This window comes from Oncorhynchus tshawytscha, unplaced genomic scaffold, assembly GCF_018296145.1.
Source record: "Oncorhynchus tshawytscha isolate Ot180627B unplaced genomic scaffold, Otsh_v2.0 Un_contig_8974_pilon_pilon, whole genome shotgun sequence".
Taxonomy (NCBI): Eukaryota; Metazoa; Chordata; class Actinopteri; order Salmoniformes; family Salmonidae; genus Oncorhynchus; species Oncorhynchus tshawytscha.
Genome location: NW_024609795.1, coordinates 53,950 through 68,958, shown reverse-complemented (window position 1 = coordinate 68,958; position 15,009 = coordinate 53,950). Strand labels below are relative to the sequence as shown.

General features: G+C 43.2%; 1 protein-coding gene across 3 annotated transcripts in view; it reads right to left on the bottom strand.

Annotated features, from left to right (window-relative positions):
- Window positions 1-5,367: 5,367 nt before the first annotated feature.
- cfap70 (cilia and flagella associated protein 70) overlaps window positions 5,368-15,009 on the bottom strand; it is a 36,718-nt gene continuing 27,076 nt past the window's right edge. For 2 of the 3 annotated variants that reach the window (XM_042318209.1, XM_042318207.1), the window contains exons 14-26: window positions 14,597-14,791; window positions 11,578-11,709; window positions 10,802-10,927; window positions 10,377-10,510; window positions 9,993-10,108; window positions 9,417-9,602; window positions 9,023-9,216; window positions 8,465-8,617; window positions 7,726-7,887; window positions 7,332-7,421; window positions 7,043-7,144; window positions 6,623-6,670; window positions 5,368-6,541 (exon numbers count right to left, since the gene is read on the bottom strand). In XM_042318209.1, coding sequence (XP_042174143.1) covers window positions 6,461-6,541; window positions 6,623-6,670; window positions 7,043-7,144; window positions 7,332-7,421; window positions 7,726-7,887; window positions 8,465-8,617; window positions 9,023-9,216; window positions 9,417-9,602; window positions 9,993-10,108; window positions 10,377-10,510; window positions 10,802-10,927; window positions 11,578-11,709; window positions 14,597-14,791 — 1,719 coding nt within the window. In that variant the 3' untranslated portion in view covers window positions 5,368-6,460. The remainder of the gene's footprint in view (window positions 6,542-6,622; window positions 6,671-7,042; window positions 7,145-7,331; window positions 7,422-7,725; window positions 7,888-8,464; window positions 8,618-9,022; window positions 9,217-9,416; window positions 9,603-9,992; window positions 10,109-10,376; window positions 10,511-10,801; window positions 10,928-11,577; window positions 11,710-14,596; window positions 14,792-15,009) is intronic. The other variant, XM_042318208.1, reaches the window with a different exon arrangement.

The following is a 15,009-nucleotide window of genomic DNA, read 5'->3' as shown; positions in this document are numbered from 1 at the left end:
ACTTGTATAAATTAATGTGAGTCTGTTCGGATTAAATAATTAATTAATGGACTGAAGAGAGTCTCATTTTTTAATTAATTGTCAGTGGATGCTCTTTAAAAAGACAATGTCAGATTATTTATTTCCTTGTTTTTATCGTCACTACCAGAAAATCTGCAGGGTGTGCAATGGATCTGATTATCATCGTGGTGGGGATGGACTGATTTGTGATCAATACAATCATTGTGAGGGGCAGAGGAAGGGCAAGTAAGTATGATAGGCACTCCATTGAACAGCTTTTAGAAACAGGACAACTGGGAAAAATGTGTTACTATATGTAATGTGCTACTTTGTGTAATATGTTACTATATGTAATATGTTACTATACTGTATGTAAGGTGTTACCAAATGTTAGTTGTTACTATACGAAATGTGCTACTATATGTAATATGTTATTATATGTAATTGACTCTTAACCAACCATGCTATTTTTCCTGTTGTTCGTAACTTGTTTTGTACATAATGTTGCTGCTACCATCTCTTATGACCGAAAAGAGCTTCTGGACATCAGAACTGCGATTGCTCACCTCAAACTCTACGAAGATTTCTTCTTCAGTGAGTCGGACGGGAGGGATATACTACAGACACCCGACCAGGCCCAAATCCCCGTTATTCGCTGGAGAATGAAACTGAGATTTCGCGGAAAGAGATCAGGGTGCCTTGTGAGGATCAGGCAACAAGTGGCTAACCTGCCCACCGTCCTGCTAGCTAACGTTCAATCGCTAGAAAATAAATGGGACGAACTGAAAGCACGTTTATCCTACCAACGGAACATTAAAAACTGTAATATCTTATGTTTCACCGAGTCGTGGCTGAATGACAACATTAAGAACATACAGCTGGCAGGTTATACTTTCTATCGGCAGGACAGAATAGCAACCTCTGTTAAGACACGGGACGGGGGCCTATGCATTTATATAAACAACAGCTGGTGCACAATATCTAAGGACGTCTCTAGGTTTTGCTCGCCTGAGGTAGAGTAACTCATGATAAGCTGTAGATCACACTATCTACCTAGAGTTTTCATCTGTATTTTTTGTAGCTGTCTACATACCACCACAGACCGATGCTGGCACTAAAACCGCAATCAATGAGCTGTATATCGCCATAAGCAAACAGGAAAATGCTCATCCAGAGGTGGCGGTCCTAGATGCCGGGGACTTTAATGCAGGGAACTTAAAACAGTTCTATCTAATTTCTATCAGCATGTCAAATGTGCAACCAGAGGGAAACAATTCTAGACCACCTTTACTCCACACACAAAGCTCTCCCTCGCCCTCCTTTGGCAAATCTGACCGTAATTCTATCCTCCTGCTTACAAGCAAAAATTAGAGCAGGAAGCACCAGTGACTCGGTCTATAAAAAAAAGTGGTCATATGAAGCAGATGCTAAACTACCGGACTGTTTTGCTAGCACAGACTAGAAAACGCTCCGGGATTCTTCAGGTGGCATTGTGGAGTACATCACATCAGTCACTGGCTTTATCAATAAGTGCATAGAGAATGTCGTACCCACAGTGGCTGTACGTACATACCCCAACCAGAAGCCATGGATTACAAGCAACATTTGCACTGAGCTAAAGGGTAGAGCTGCCGCTTTCAAGGAGCGGGACTCAAACCCGGAAGCTTATAAGAAATCCCGCTATGCCCTCCGACGATCTATCAAACAGGCAAAGTGTCAATACAGGACTAAGATCGAATCGTACTACACCGGCTCCGACACTCATTGGATGTGGCAGGGCCTGCAAACTATTACAGACTACAAAGGGAAGCACAGCCGAGAGCTGCTCAGTGATACGATCCTACCAGAGGAGCTAAATAACTTATATGCTAGCTTCGAGGCAAGTAACACTGAAACACGCATGAGAGAACCAGCTGTTCCAGACGACTGTGTGATCACGCTCTCCACAGCCAGAGACCACCATAGTCCCTGTGCCCAAGAACACTAAGGTAACCTGCCTAAGGTAACCGACCCGTAGCACTCACGTCTGTAGCCATGGAATGCTTTGAAAGGCTGGTAATGGCTCGCATTAACACCACTATCCCAGAAATCTTAGACCCACTCCAATTTGTATACCGCACCAACATATCCATAGATGATACAATCTCAATTGCACTCCACACTGCCCTTTCACACCTGGACAAAAGAAACACCTATGTGAGAATGCTATTCATTAACTACAGCTCAGCTCAACCATAGTGCCCTCAAAGCTCATCACTAAGCTACGGACCCTGGGACTAAACACCACCCTCTGCAACTGGATCCTGGACATCCTGACCGTCCACCCCCAGGTGATAAGGGTAGGTAACAACACATCTGCCACTCTGATCCTCAACATGGGGTCCGTGCTCAGTACCCTCCTGTACTCCCTGTTCACTCATGACTGCACGGCCAGGCACAACTCCAACACCATCATTATGTTTGCCGATGACACAACAGTGATAGGCCTGATCACCGACAACGATGAGACAGCCTATAGGGTGGAGGTCAGAGACTTGACCGTGTGGTGCAAGGACAACAACCTCTCCCTCAACGTGATCAAGACAAAGGGGATGATTGTGGACTACAGGAAAAGGAGGACTGAGCACGCCCCCATTCTCATCAACGGGGCTGTAGTGGAGCAGGTTGAGAGCTTCATGTTCCTTGGCGTCCACATCACCAACAAACTAACATGGTCCAAGCACACCAAGACAGTCGTGAAGAGGGCACGACAAAACCTAATCCCCCTCAGGAGACTGAAAAGATTTGGCATGGGTCCTCAGATCCTCAAAATGTTTTACAGCTGCACCATCGAAAGCATCCTGACGGGTTGCATTACTGCCTGGTATGACAACTGCTCTGCCTCCAACCGCAAGGCTCTACAGAGGGTAGTGCGTACGGCCCAGAACATCACCGGGTCCAAGCTTCCTGGACCTCTATACCAGGCGGGTCAGAGGAAGGCCCTAAAAATGGTCAAAGACTCCAGCCACCATAGTCATAGACTGTTCTCTCTGCTACCGCACAGCAAGCGGTACTGGAGCACCAAGTCTCGGTCCAAGAGGCTCCTGAACAGCTAATCAAATGGCTACCCAGACTATTTGCATTGCCTCCCCCTCCTCCTCTGGAACGCTGCTGCTACTCTCTGTTATTATCTATGCATAGTCACTTTAATAACTCTACCTACATGTACATATTACCTCAATTACCTCGACATTTCGACACCGACATATAGCAAATATAGTAAATATTGTTATTTACTGCTGCTCTTTAATAATTTGTTATTCTTATCTCTTACTTTTTTTTTAGGTATTTTCTTAAAATTGCATTGTTGGTTAAGGGCTTGTAAGTAAGCATCTCACAGGAAGGTCTACTACACCTGTTGTATTCGACACATGGGACAAATACAATATACTATATGTACTATGCTACTATATGTAATGTGTAATATGTTACTATATGCTTACTTAGCAAATGGCTGTAGCTATAGTACAGTGTGTGTATTGCAGTCATTTCCTTATTTCATATCAGACACTTGGGTGGCTTGCTTGACATTTTTACTGCAGCTGCGACCTTAACGATGGCTAAGGGTCAAAAGAGTGTGAGACCTGTCAGGGGCAACGACAGCTTTTGGTCTTCATCAACCTCAAGGTGATATGGTGAGTGGTGTTGCTGGCTAAGCATTGTTCAACTAAATAAAAGTATTACTGCCTTTACACAGGCAATTCTGATCTTTTGACCAATTATTGGCAAAAGAGCTGATCTGACTGGTCAAAAGATCAATTACTGGAAAAAGATCAGAATTGGGCTGCCTGTGTAAACTCAGCCTCTGTGTCATACAGTGGGTTCAGTAGATCCATCAACTTCTCTGATTCCCTTGTATGAGTAACTAGGAGATTTGTTAATTGTCTATCTTCAACTTTCACTTGATCTCCTCTATTTCTGAATCCACACTGACTAGGTCTAATAATCCTGAAGACTTTGTCACGGAGCAGTCCAGTGGTTTGCAAATGGCCAACATGAATAATGTGTCTGGGCAGGATAGTATGTTTAAGGACTCTCAGTACATGGTAAAACTCTCAGTACATGGTAAAACTCTCAGTACATGATAAAACTCTCAGTACATGGTAAAACTCTCAGTACATGGTAAAACTCTCAGTACATGGTAAAACTCTCAGTACATGATAAAACTCTCAGTACATGATAAAACTCTCAGTACATGGTAAAACTCTCAGTACATGGTAAAACTCTCAGTACATGGTAAAACTCTCAGTACATGGTAACATGCCATATTTATGGGAACATGACATTTCTGAGATTCATTTATTATGGGCTAAATAGATTACATGATGTAGCAGCAAATAAACATATTTTTTCGTGCCTTGTTATGTACATGAGGCAAAACGTTACTCCTATAATTTCATAATGTCTCATTACACTGGAGGCCTGTTTGTGCATTTGCTTGTTCCAAATTGCAAAAAAATCAATGTCATGGGATTTTATTAATGTTATTAAAGGAACCGTCTTTCCCCTCTCTTGCTCTCTCTCACTGCAGCGTCAGACCATCGAGATAATTCCTATCACTAAGGTGATCTACAAGTGGGAGACGCATTTACTTTGTCTATGGAAATGAGTTTAAAGACAATGCAGATGACTATCCAGCTAGCTGTTGCTGCACAATAATGTAGTGTGGTCCTGTACGGCTCAGTCTGTAGAGCATGACGCTTGCAACACAAGGATTGTTCGTTCCATTCCCGTGTACAAAATAATAAGAATTGTATGCGTGACTGTCAATCGCTATGGGTAAGTGTCTGGTTTAATGGATTGCTTTAAATACGTCTGTCTTCCACAGAGGTGGTGATTGTAGGGTATGGGGCGGCAGGGTAGCCTAGTGGTTAGAGCGTTGGACTAGTAACCGGAAGGTTGCAAGTTTAAATCCCCGAGATGACAAGGTACAAATCTGTCGTTCTGCCCCTGAACAGGCAGTTAACCCACTGTTCCTAGGCCGTCATTGAAAATAAGAATTTGTTCTTAACTGCCTTGCCTAGTTAAATAAAGGTAAAATAAAAAGTGTACTGTAGTTTATGGTTGGCTTGGCAGTTTGCTATTCCTGATAGTCTTTACATTTATGCAGTGAATGCTATTGTATTTTCCACTTAAAGTATATGCTCGACTCCTGTGGTTATTCGAACAATAAGCGCTAAGTTCACAGTCCTTCGGGAAAGTATTCAGAACCCTTCACTTTGCCCACATGTAAATAAGTATTTATTTATTTTTCTTTGCAAACAAAAACAAATCTGTTTTCACATTGTCATTATGGGGTATTGTGTGTATATTAATGAGAGGAGTACATCATTTAATTAATTTTAGAATAAGGCTGTAACGTAACAAAATGTGGAAAAGGTGAAAGGGTCTGAACACTTTCCTTCTGCACTTGTATGCAGAAGGAAGTAGCTTATAAACTGTACATTACTCAACTGTACATTATTGTGATTGTGCGCGAATGGGGTCTGATTCTTGATGTGCCCCTGGTTGTCCTAAGAATTGTGCCATCTGGTTTGCTTAATATACGGAATTAAGATTTATAGCATTTACTTAAACTTTTGATACTTAAGTACATTTAAAACCAGATACTTGTAGACTTTTACTAAAGCAATATTTTACTGGGTGACTTTCACTTTAGTCATTATCATCAAGGTTTCTTTACTTTAATTCAAGTATGACAAATGACTACTTCTTCCACCTCTGGACAGATACTCTCTCTGGATCTGCACATCCTTGTTGTGTCACAATATTATATCCTACAAGTATGACAAATGACTACTTCTTCCACCTCTGGACAGATACTCTCTCTGGATCTGCACATCCTTGTTGTGTCACAATAATATATCCTACAAGTATGACAAATGACTACTTCTTCCTCCTCTGGACAGACACTCTCTCTGGATCTGCACATCCTTGTTGTGTCACAATAATATATCCTACAAGTATGACAAATGACTACTTCTTCCTCCTCTGGACAGACACTCTCTCTGGATCTGCACATCCTTGTTGTGTCACAATAATATATCCTACAAGTATGACAAATGACTACTTCTTCCACCTCTGGACATACACTCTCTCTGGATCTGCACATCCTTGTTGTGTCACAATATTATATCCTACAAGTATGACAAATGACTACTTCTTCCACCTCTGGACAGATACTCTCTCTGGATCTGCACATCTTTGTTGTGTCACAATATTATATCCTACATTATGCAAAAGTAACAACTTTTAATCAGATACAGCTGAAGATGCAGACAAGTGTACAAGTCATTGATGTGTAATTCCTTCCACAATTCACAGTCACTTTGCGATGCCAACCATTAGGTATTTACCAACCAGAATTACAATTCATCTTTGTTTTTTAACCTAAATCATTGATGGTGCCGGCAGTTGTTCTTCAGAAACATGGATTTCCAAAGCCAACATGATCTTGGAGTGCCTTGATCTCACGAATAACTGCCTCTTTCTGAAGGTTCAACTGTGAAATAAAAGTAAATTACTTCATTAAATTCATATACATATCAATAACATTGTTTTGAACAATTCAGAGAGGAACAACCTTCAGGGCATATTTGTAGGACTGCTCTGCCTCAAGTCTTCTGCCCGTCTGAAACACACAACCACACACACACACACTTGAGGGTTACTACACATGGATTTCACCTGAACTCTTTGTTTGTGTCAAAAACCCCAGTACACGGCCCTAAAGGAGCCAATTCTCTTCTGGCCTCCTTATGCACACTATATACTGTACTGTGTATATACTATAGCACTCAGTCCCACATAACAAGATGTAACAACAGAGATCCTTTCATTCGATATGTAATTCTATGCTGGTGACATCATAAGGTTTGGATCATAGAAACACAATCCTTAGAAAGGGTTTGAAACCTCGAACTCTGGCAATCTGGCTGGCAATCATTGACTTGAATGGGGAGGACCGTTTTATGGATTCTATTTCTATGGACTGGACGCTCACCTGCAAACAAACTAGAGACAGGTAACCCCACACCTCCGCGTTCCCGTTGTTCAGGATGTTGGCCTCTGTCAGTGCATCCTCTGCTTCAGTCAGCTCCCCTAGCTGTGGGCGGGCGGGCACACACACACAAACTAAGAATGTATTCCTAATTCCTAACTAGCCTGGATAAATAAAAGGTTAAATAAATAATACAAATGCATACACACACAAATGTATCCTTCATACATAATCAAAAAGAGCGGTATCATTTCTAGAGGAGCTTGGGAAGAGTAGATATGGTATTTTTTACCCGGTAACAGGCGATCCCTAGTCCCAGCCAGGTGAGGCAGGAGGGGGAGCTCTTGCAGGCGCGCAGGTAAGTCGTTTTCGCCCTCTGAAACTTAGGTGTCAATACATAAAGTGTTAATTTCAATCATGTTAGCACACATCGGTAGGTAGGAGCTGGAGACACACCTAATTGGTGGACGAGGTGCAGAGTCAAACTAACAGACCAAAAACAAGGAATCTCACACACTCCTAGGGACTCTTAATTACAGGGAGTTAATTACAGTGGGTAACTTTAATATTTTTAGAGTAATGTATTGTTCAGTTTCCACCAAAACAACTACCAACTCCTGAATATTCCCCAGTAGTAAATACATTGTTCTCAGGAGCGTGTGACCCCCACCCCCTGTCCATCTCACCTCCCCTTCCTGCAGGTAGATGGATCCCAGTCGCAGGTAGATGGGGTGTGTGTCTGTGGCATCTGTCACAAAGTCCAGGGTCCTCTCGTAACACTCCTGGGCCTTCCCAAACTCTCCAGTCAGATGGTGTATGTGCCCAAACAACGCCCATACATCTGGGTCCTATACATGGCCAGAATACACACATCTGGGTCCTATACCTGTCCAGAACACACACATCTGGGTCCCTATACGTGTCCAGAACACACACATCTGGGTCCCTATACGTGTCCAGAACACACACATCTGGGTCCCTATACGTGTCCAGAACACACACATCTGGGTCCCTATACGTGTCCAGAACACACATCTGGGCCCTATACATGTCCAGAATATACAATATAGCAATCAGGTCCTGTATAGATCACTTAGTTAGAGCATGGTTTTAATAACACCAAGGTTGTGGGTTCAATTCCTGCAGGGATCACACTAATGTGTTAGACATTTGTTTCCTGTATGGAATAATATATAAACCATTTAGAAGCATCAGATTATCATCAGATTGCTGCAAAACCAATTTCCTTTGCAACAATAAAGTTGAAAGTTGAACTTGAAGGGCCAGCTTCTCAGACACAGATTCAGCCTAGTTATTAACTAACAAGCTCTTTCAATTGAGAATCACCATTGAGAATGCTTTTTACTCCTGGACCAGACTTATTTTGTGTCTGGGAATTGGGCTGGAAATGTCTGTTGGCTCTACCTGAAAGCTGTCGTTGAGCGCCTCCTTCAGGCTGGACTCGGCGCTGCCGTACTCTGCCCTGAGCAGCTGCAGGCGGGCCAGGGCCAGGTGGTAGGAGCTGCTCAGACCCCCTCCTGGACACAAGAGCTCCTGGGCCAGCGCTCTCTGGGCCATCTGTGGACAAAGGGTCAGAATTGGACAAGATTAGAAACATATGCACAAAAAACCACATGGATCACCGTGCAGAGTCTCTTTTTTATAATCTACCATCTGTAGCAAACACAGGACACAGAGGGAAGGCTGACAAATATGTGTCTGGAGTGATGCACAGATCTCGTATCAGAATATTGGACAAATTAAAGAGTGATAAGCATGAAGACAGTGTGAGAGAGATACTATTATACAGAGCTATAGTAGCTTACCAGTCTGACATACTGTATGTGTTTTTCACTCATTATCTTCTGTTGGATTGGGCCATAGTTTGGTGTATACACATCCATAGTCTTCTATACAGCATGTGTGTCTAGTAGCTGTGTGTGTATATATATATATATATATGTGTGTGCTCATGTTGCTGACCTGTAGTGCGTTGTTCTGCAGCAGGAACTGCACTGTCTCCATATAGATGGTGGAGTTTAGTCTGGTGGGGGTTGCTAGGTGTCGCATGGCACTAGGTTCAGCCTCAGCACCTCCCTTGTATCCCTCCCCAGGCTTGTTGCCCTGGCAGCTCTGAGACCCGGTCACCACACTGGTTTCTGTGTCTCCATCCACGTCTACAGCCAACAAAAGTAGATCACAGAAATGAGTTTGACCTCTTGCACAACAACACCTCACACTCACAAAGCATGGTCTTGGTTGAACAAGGCTGACAAAACGTCTAGTCTCAGACAGGGTGGCACCACCGTACGATGCTTGATTTGTCGCTCGGGCTAACCAGCTAGCGATACTGCATCTGCTACACTTCAGTGCTCACCTGGCTCGATGGTGAAAGACTCACAGTTCGCCACCTCCTGCTCCTCCTCCCCCAGGTCTGGTGACTCCACCCTTGTCTCCACCCTGCAGGGTGGGGTGACCACCAGGGCTGCCCTCTGCTGCTTGGTGGCCTCCAGGAAGGCCATCTCTGTCTGGATGGAGTTCTCCTGGCCCTCATAGAACAGGCCTGACCAGTGACCACAGATAATATGGTCACCACCATTGGATGGCAAATTTTTTGGAACTGACTCCCAATTGAAGAATTAGAATCGACACCAATACTTCTGAAGTCAAACAGCTCTATTGCAACACATTATTCTAGTATCGTAACACCGTATAAATTATTACTAAAGTATTATGGCGTGTCCTTGTTTCTTTGTATTGAATTCTTGGGATTAGATGGTGTTTGCTGACAAATTAAAGTAAGAGGTGTCTGTTTGTGTTTGTGATTAATAGAGGCGATTCCATCCTGGTCCTAGATCACATTGTGCTGTAGAGCCAACCCTAGTGTTGTTGTTACAAACATACAGTATCTGGGACCAGGCTAGCATCTCCCTCCCGGGCTCTCATCTCTTACCAAACAGAGTCCAGGCCACCACATTGGCCGGGTCCACACACGTGGCTCCTTCAAAGAATGTCTCTGCCTCCTCAAGGCGTCCACCCATCTCTGCTAGGATGCCACACATAAGCAAACTGCAGACAGACAGAGAATATCATTCAGTTAGACTCTGTAATTCATTTATTTACTCATAAAAGAAAAATATATAAAATAATGAAATAAAATTGTGCAGGGGTGAAACCCCCAGAAAAGGCTTGTAGGAGGGCCCTCATCCCATGAGAGGTATACATGCAAATGACAAGTTCCTGGTTTCACTGGGTGTAAGTTTTAAGTATGGACCTCTATTCCCCTGATCTGTTTAAACTGAACGCTGAACCAGGTTACTATCCCCTCCCATATTACCTGGGCAGGTGTGTTTGCTTCATGGACACAGCGTAGTGGAAGCACTCCTCAGCCTTCTGGTAGTCAGCCGTCAGCATGTACAACACCCCGTAGTCAAACCAGTGGGCTGGGTCGCTACGGTCACGAGTCAGCTGCTACAGGGGAGAACCATCACAAACAAACCAAGCTCACTAACGGGGTTAGAACATCTCTTTCTGAACTAAAACCATACTTAGAAATGTCCGTTGTTATGATGTTTAACCCTCCCGTCACAACTAAAGGTCCAATGGTTGAAAACATTCAATAGTTTTGTCACAGGCACTCTAGTGACTGCAGCACAAGGTGTGTGGTGCAGACAGACAGTGTGTAACTACTCCGAATGTGATTAAAATGAGTGCTTCAGCACTTCGCCTTTCCCAAAATGATCCCCTCCAACACTCTGTTACCTCCTGGTAGTACTCGGCAGCTAGCTGGTAGTCCCCGTTGAGCTGGGCCTCCTTGGCAAAGTGGATGAGCTGGGCACAGTCCACCAGGGGGCGAGGCTGAGTCTCCTGGGCATCCACTGACAACGTCTGGGGAGAGAAGAAGGACAAGGCAGTTAGGTATTTTTTTGTACATTTTGTGGACACATACGATTGCACATAATTAATATATTTCACCAAATATAGCATGTTACAAACAGAGCCCCATAAGGGATAGTTATGAACACCCAACCCTAGGCAACACAGTGACCAGGGGCTGGTTTCAATTATGGACTTTTTTGGTATAGAGGAACTACGTCACTGTCTATGTCAAAGAAACAACACATCTGGGGACTCTCCGAACAAATCACAAGGCAGCCATGCCAGAACGTCGCGATTCAAAACCAAAGTTTACAGGCAAAACCTGTGCAGTGGTTTTAGTTAAGATAGATAATGCAAACTAGCTATTTGTGAAATGCACACAATAACCTCTGATCTCTATCCTGCTAGCTACTATTTAGTATTTTATTAAAGTGGATAAAGTAGTGACGCAGGCAGTGACGTAGTTCCTCTATACCAAGAGGCCATCATTGAAACCAGATCGTGGTCACTGTTTTTGCCTGTGGTCGGGTTTACGAGACTACATAAGGGAAGAGAGAAGGGAAGAACAGAATAGGTTGAAATCCATGGAAAGAAAGAACTGGTCATGTAAATGTATGTATGGTGGGACTGGGAAGGGTGAGCAAGGGTGTGTGTCTTGCCTTGTTGAGGGCGACGTGCATCTCGTCCACCAGGAACACATAGAGCTGGCTGAGGAAGGCCTGCAGCTGCTCAGGATCTGAGAAGGCCTCGGTCCGCAGCATCTTCTCCCTCACGATACGCACCACAGAGTACTGGCCATGACATGGTAGCAAAAACATCACCACAGAGTACTGACCCTGACATGGTAGCATAAACATCACCACAGATTTACAGTTGAAGTTGGAAGTTTAGATACACCTTAGCCAAATACATTTAAACTCAGTTTTTCACAATTCCTGACATTTAATCCTAAGAAAAAAATCAGTCTTAGGTCAGTTAGGATCACCACTTAATTTTAAGAATGTGAAATGTCAGAATAATAGTAGAGAGAATTATTTATTTCAGCTTTTATTTCTTTCATCGCGTTCCCAGTGCGTCAGAAGTTTACATACACTCAATTAGTATTTGGTAGCATTGCCTTTAAATTGTTTAACTTGGGTCAAATGTTTTGGGTAGCCTTCCACAAGCTTCCCACAATAAGTTGGGTGAATTTTGGCCCATTTCCTCCTGACAGAGCTGGTGTAACTGAGTCAGGTTTGTAAGCCTCCTTGCTCGCACACGCCTTTTCAGTTCTGCCCACAAATTTTCTATAGTATTGAGGTCAGGGCTTTGTGATGGCCACTCCAATACCTTGACTTTGTTGTCCTTAAGCCATTTTGCCACAACTTTGGAAGTATGCTTGGGGTCATTGTCCATTTGGAAGACCCATTTGCGAGCAAGCTTTAACTTCCTGACTGATGTCTTGAAATGTTGCTTCAATATATCCACATAATTGTCCTCCCTCATGATGCCATCTATTTTGTAAAGTGCACCAGTCCTTCCTGCAGCAAAGCAGTCAATCACGGATTACAAAAAGAAAACCAGCCCCGTCGCGGACAAGGATGTCTTGCTCCCAGACAGATTAAATAACTTCTTTGCCCCGCTTTGAGGACAATACAGTGCCGCTGTATCACCGGCCGGTACGGCAACTGCTCCACCCACAACCGTAAGGCTCTCCAGAGGGTAGTGAGGTCTGCACAACGCACCACCGGGGGCAAACTACCTGCCCTCCAGGACACCTACACCACCCGATGTCACAGGAAGGCCATAAAGATCATCAAGGACAACAACCACCCGAGCCACTGCCTGTTCACCCCGTTATCATCCAGAAGGCGAGGTCAGTACAGGTGCATCAAAACAGGGACCGAGAGACTGAAAAACAGCTTCTATCTCAAGGCCATCAGACTGTTAAACAGCCACCACTAACATTGAGTGCCTGCTGCCAACATACTGACTCAACTCCAGCCACTTTAATACTGTAAATTGACGGAAATTGATGTAAAAAATGTATCACTAGCCACTTTAAACAATGCCACTTAATATGTTTACATACCCTACATTACTCACCTCATATGTATATACTGTACTCCATCTACTGCATCTTGCCATCTTTATGTAATACATGTATCACTAGCCACTTTAAACTATGCCACTTATATGTTTACATACCCTACATTACTCATCTCATATGTATATAGTGTACTCCAACTACTGCATCTTGCCTATGCCATTCTGTACCATCACTCATTCATATATCTTTATGTACATATTCTTTATCCCTTTACACTTGTGTGTGTATAAGGTAGTAGTTGTGGAATTGTTCGGTTAGATTACTCGTTGGTTATTACTACATTGTCGGAACTAGAAGCACAAGCATTTCGCTACAATCACATTAACATCTGATAACCATGTGTATGTGACAAATAAAATTTGATTTGATTGATTTGATTACTTTTGTACCTGTTTCCGCCAGCATCTTCACAAGGTCCTTTGCTGTTGTTCTGGGACTGATTTGCACTTTTTGCACCAAAGTATGTTAATCTCTAGGAGACAGAACACGTCTTCTTCCTGAACGGTATGATGGCTGCGTGGTCCCATGGTATTTATACTTACGTACTATTGTTTGTACAGATGAATGTGGTACCTTCAGGCATTTGGAAATTGCTCCCAAGGATGAACCAGACTTGTGGAGGTCTACAATTTTTTTTCTGAAGTCTTGGCTGATTTCTTTTGATTTTCCCATGATGTCAAGCAAAGAGGCACTGAGTTTGAAGGTAGGCCTTGAAATACATCCACAGGTATACCTACAATTGACTCAAATGATGTCAATTAGCCTACCAGAAGCTTCTAAAGCCATGACATCATTTTCTGTAATTTTCCGAGCTATTTAAAGGCACAGTCAACTTAGTGTATGTAAACTTCTGACCCACTAGAATTGTGATACAGTGAATTATAAGTGAAATAATCTGTCTGTAAACAATTGTTGGAAAAATTACTTGTGTCTTGCACAAAGTAGATGTCCTAACTGACTTGCCAAAACTATAGTTTGTTAACAAGACATTTGTGGAGTGGTTGAAAAACTATTTTTAATGACTCCAACCTAAGTATATGTAAACTTCAGACTTCAACTGTATATTGTTAGTCTTATTATACATCCTATTTCTGATATTCTATGAAAAACTATTGTTTATGAATAACATACCAGGGGAAACATATGTATCAGACAGCATTGAATTGTCTTCTCAAAAAGACTTGAAAAGGGACGACAGAGCTAGGCTGGTCCAACTTGGAAAGACCGCACAAACAGATCTGGGATCAGGATATTTGGGATCCAATTTATCTTTCACTAAATCTATCATACATGAGAAGAACAACAAGCAGACTGGCTTGTTAACCATAATTTATGAGATAAGCACCAGCTGGCCACTGTTTAGCCCCGACCCCGCTGTCCAAAAGCAGTTATTGAGCACTGATGCAACTGTCATTCTCAACATTAACCTTTACCGACTCCCCTAACCCGGATCATACTCATTAGTGTACACCATAGCAAAAGGTTTTGCAACGAAAAACAAAAACAACTGTTTCTTAAGTTCAGGTAGTCTCTCCCTGTTTCAGTCATTTTTTTTAGTGCCTAATGAATGCGACCCAGCCCTTTCTCACCTTAATCTGCTCCTTGAAAGCAAAGTACTTCCCAGAATAGTTGAGTTCTCCCAGGAGCTTGGTCTTGCGCTGCTCCTGGCTGGTTGGGTCCAGAGGCTTCTCTCCGGGCAGGAAGGCAGGCCCGAACAGCTGCTGGTACTGCTCCAACACCTGGCCTGCCACACTGGCTATCTGGGCCTGGTACTCCTGCACAGCCTGGTACAGCAGGATAGAAGGAAGGAAGTAGGGAAGCAAGGAAGGAAGCAAAGCCGCAAGGAAGGAAGGGATATGTAAGGCTAAAAATAGACTTGTTTTCAAACAATTATGACATTTGGTAACGATTTACATTTCCCAGAGCCCGTTATAAGGTTAAGTGTGACGTTGGTTTGGGATGTGCTGGACCGCAGGAGACAGCAGCTATCATCACTGGAAAC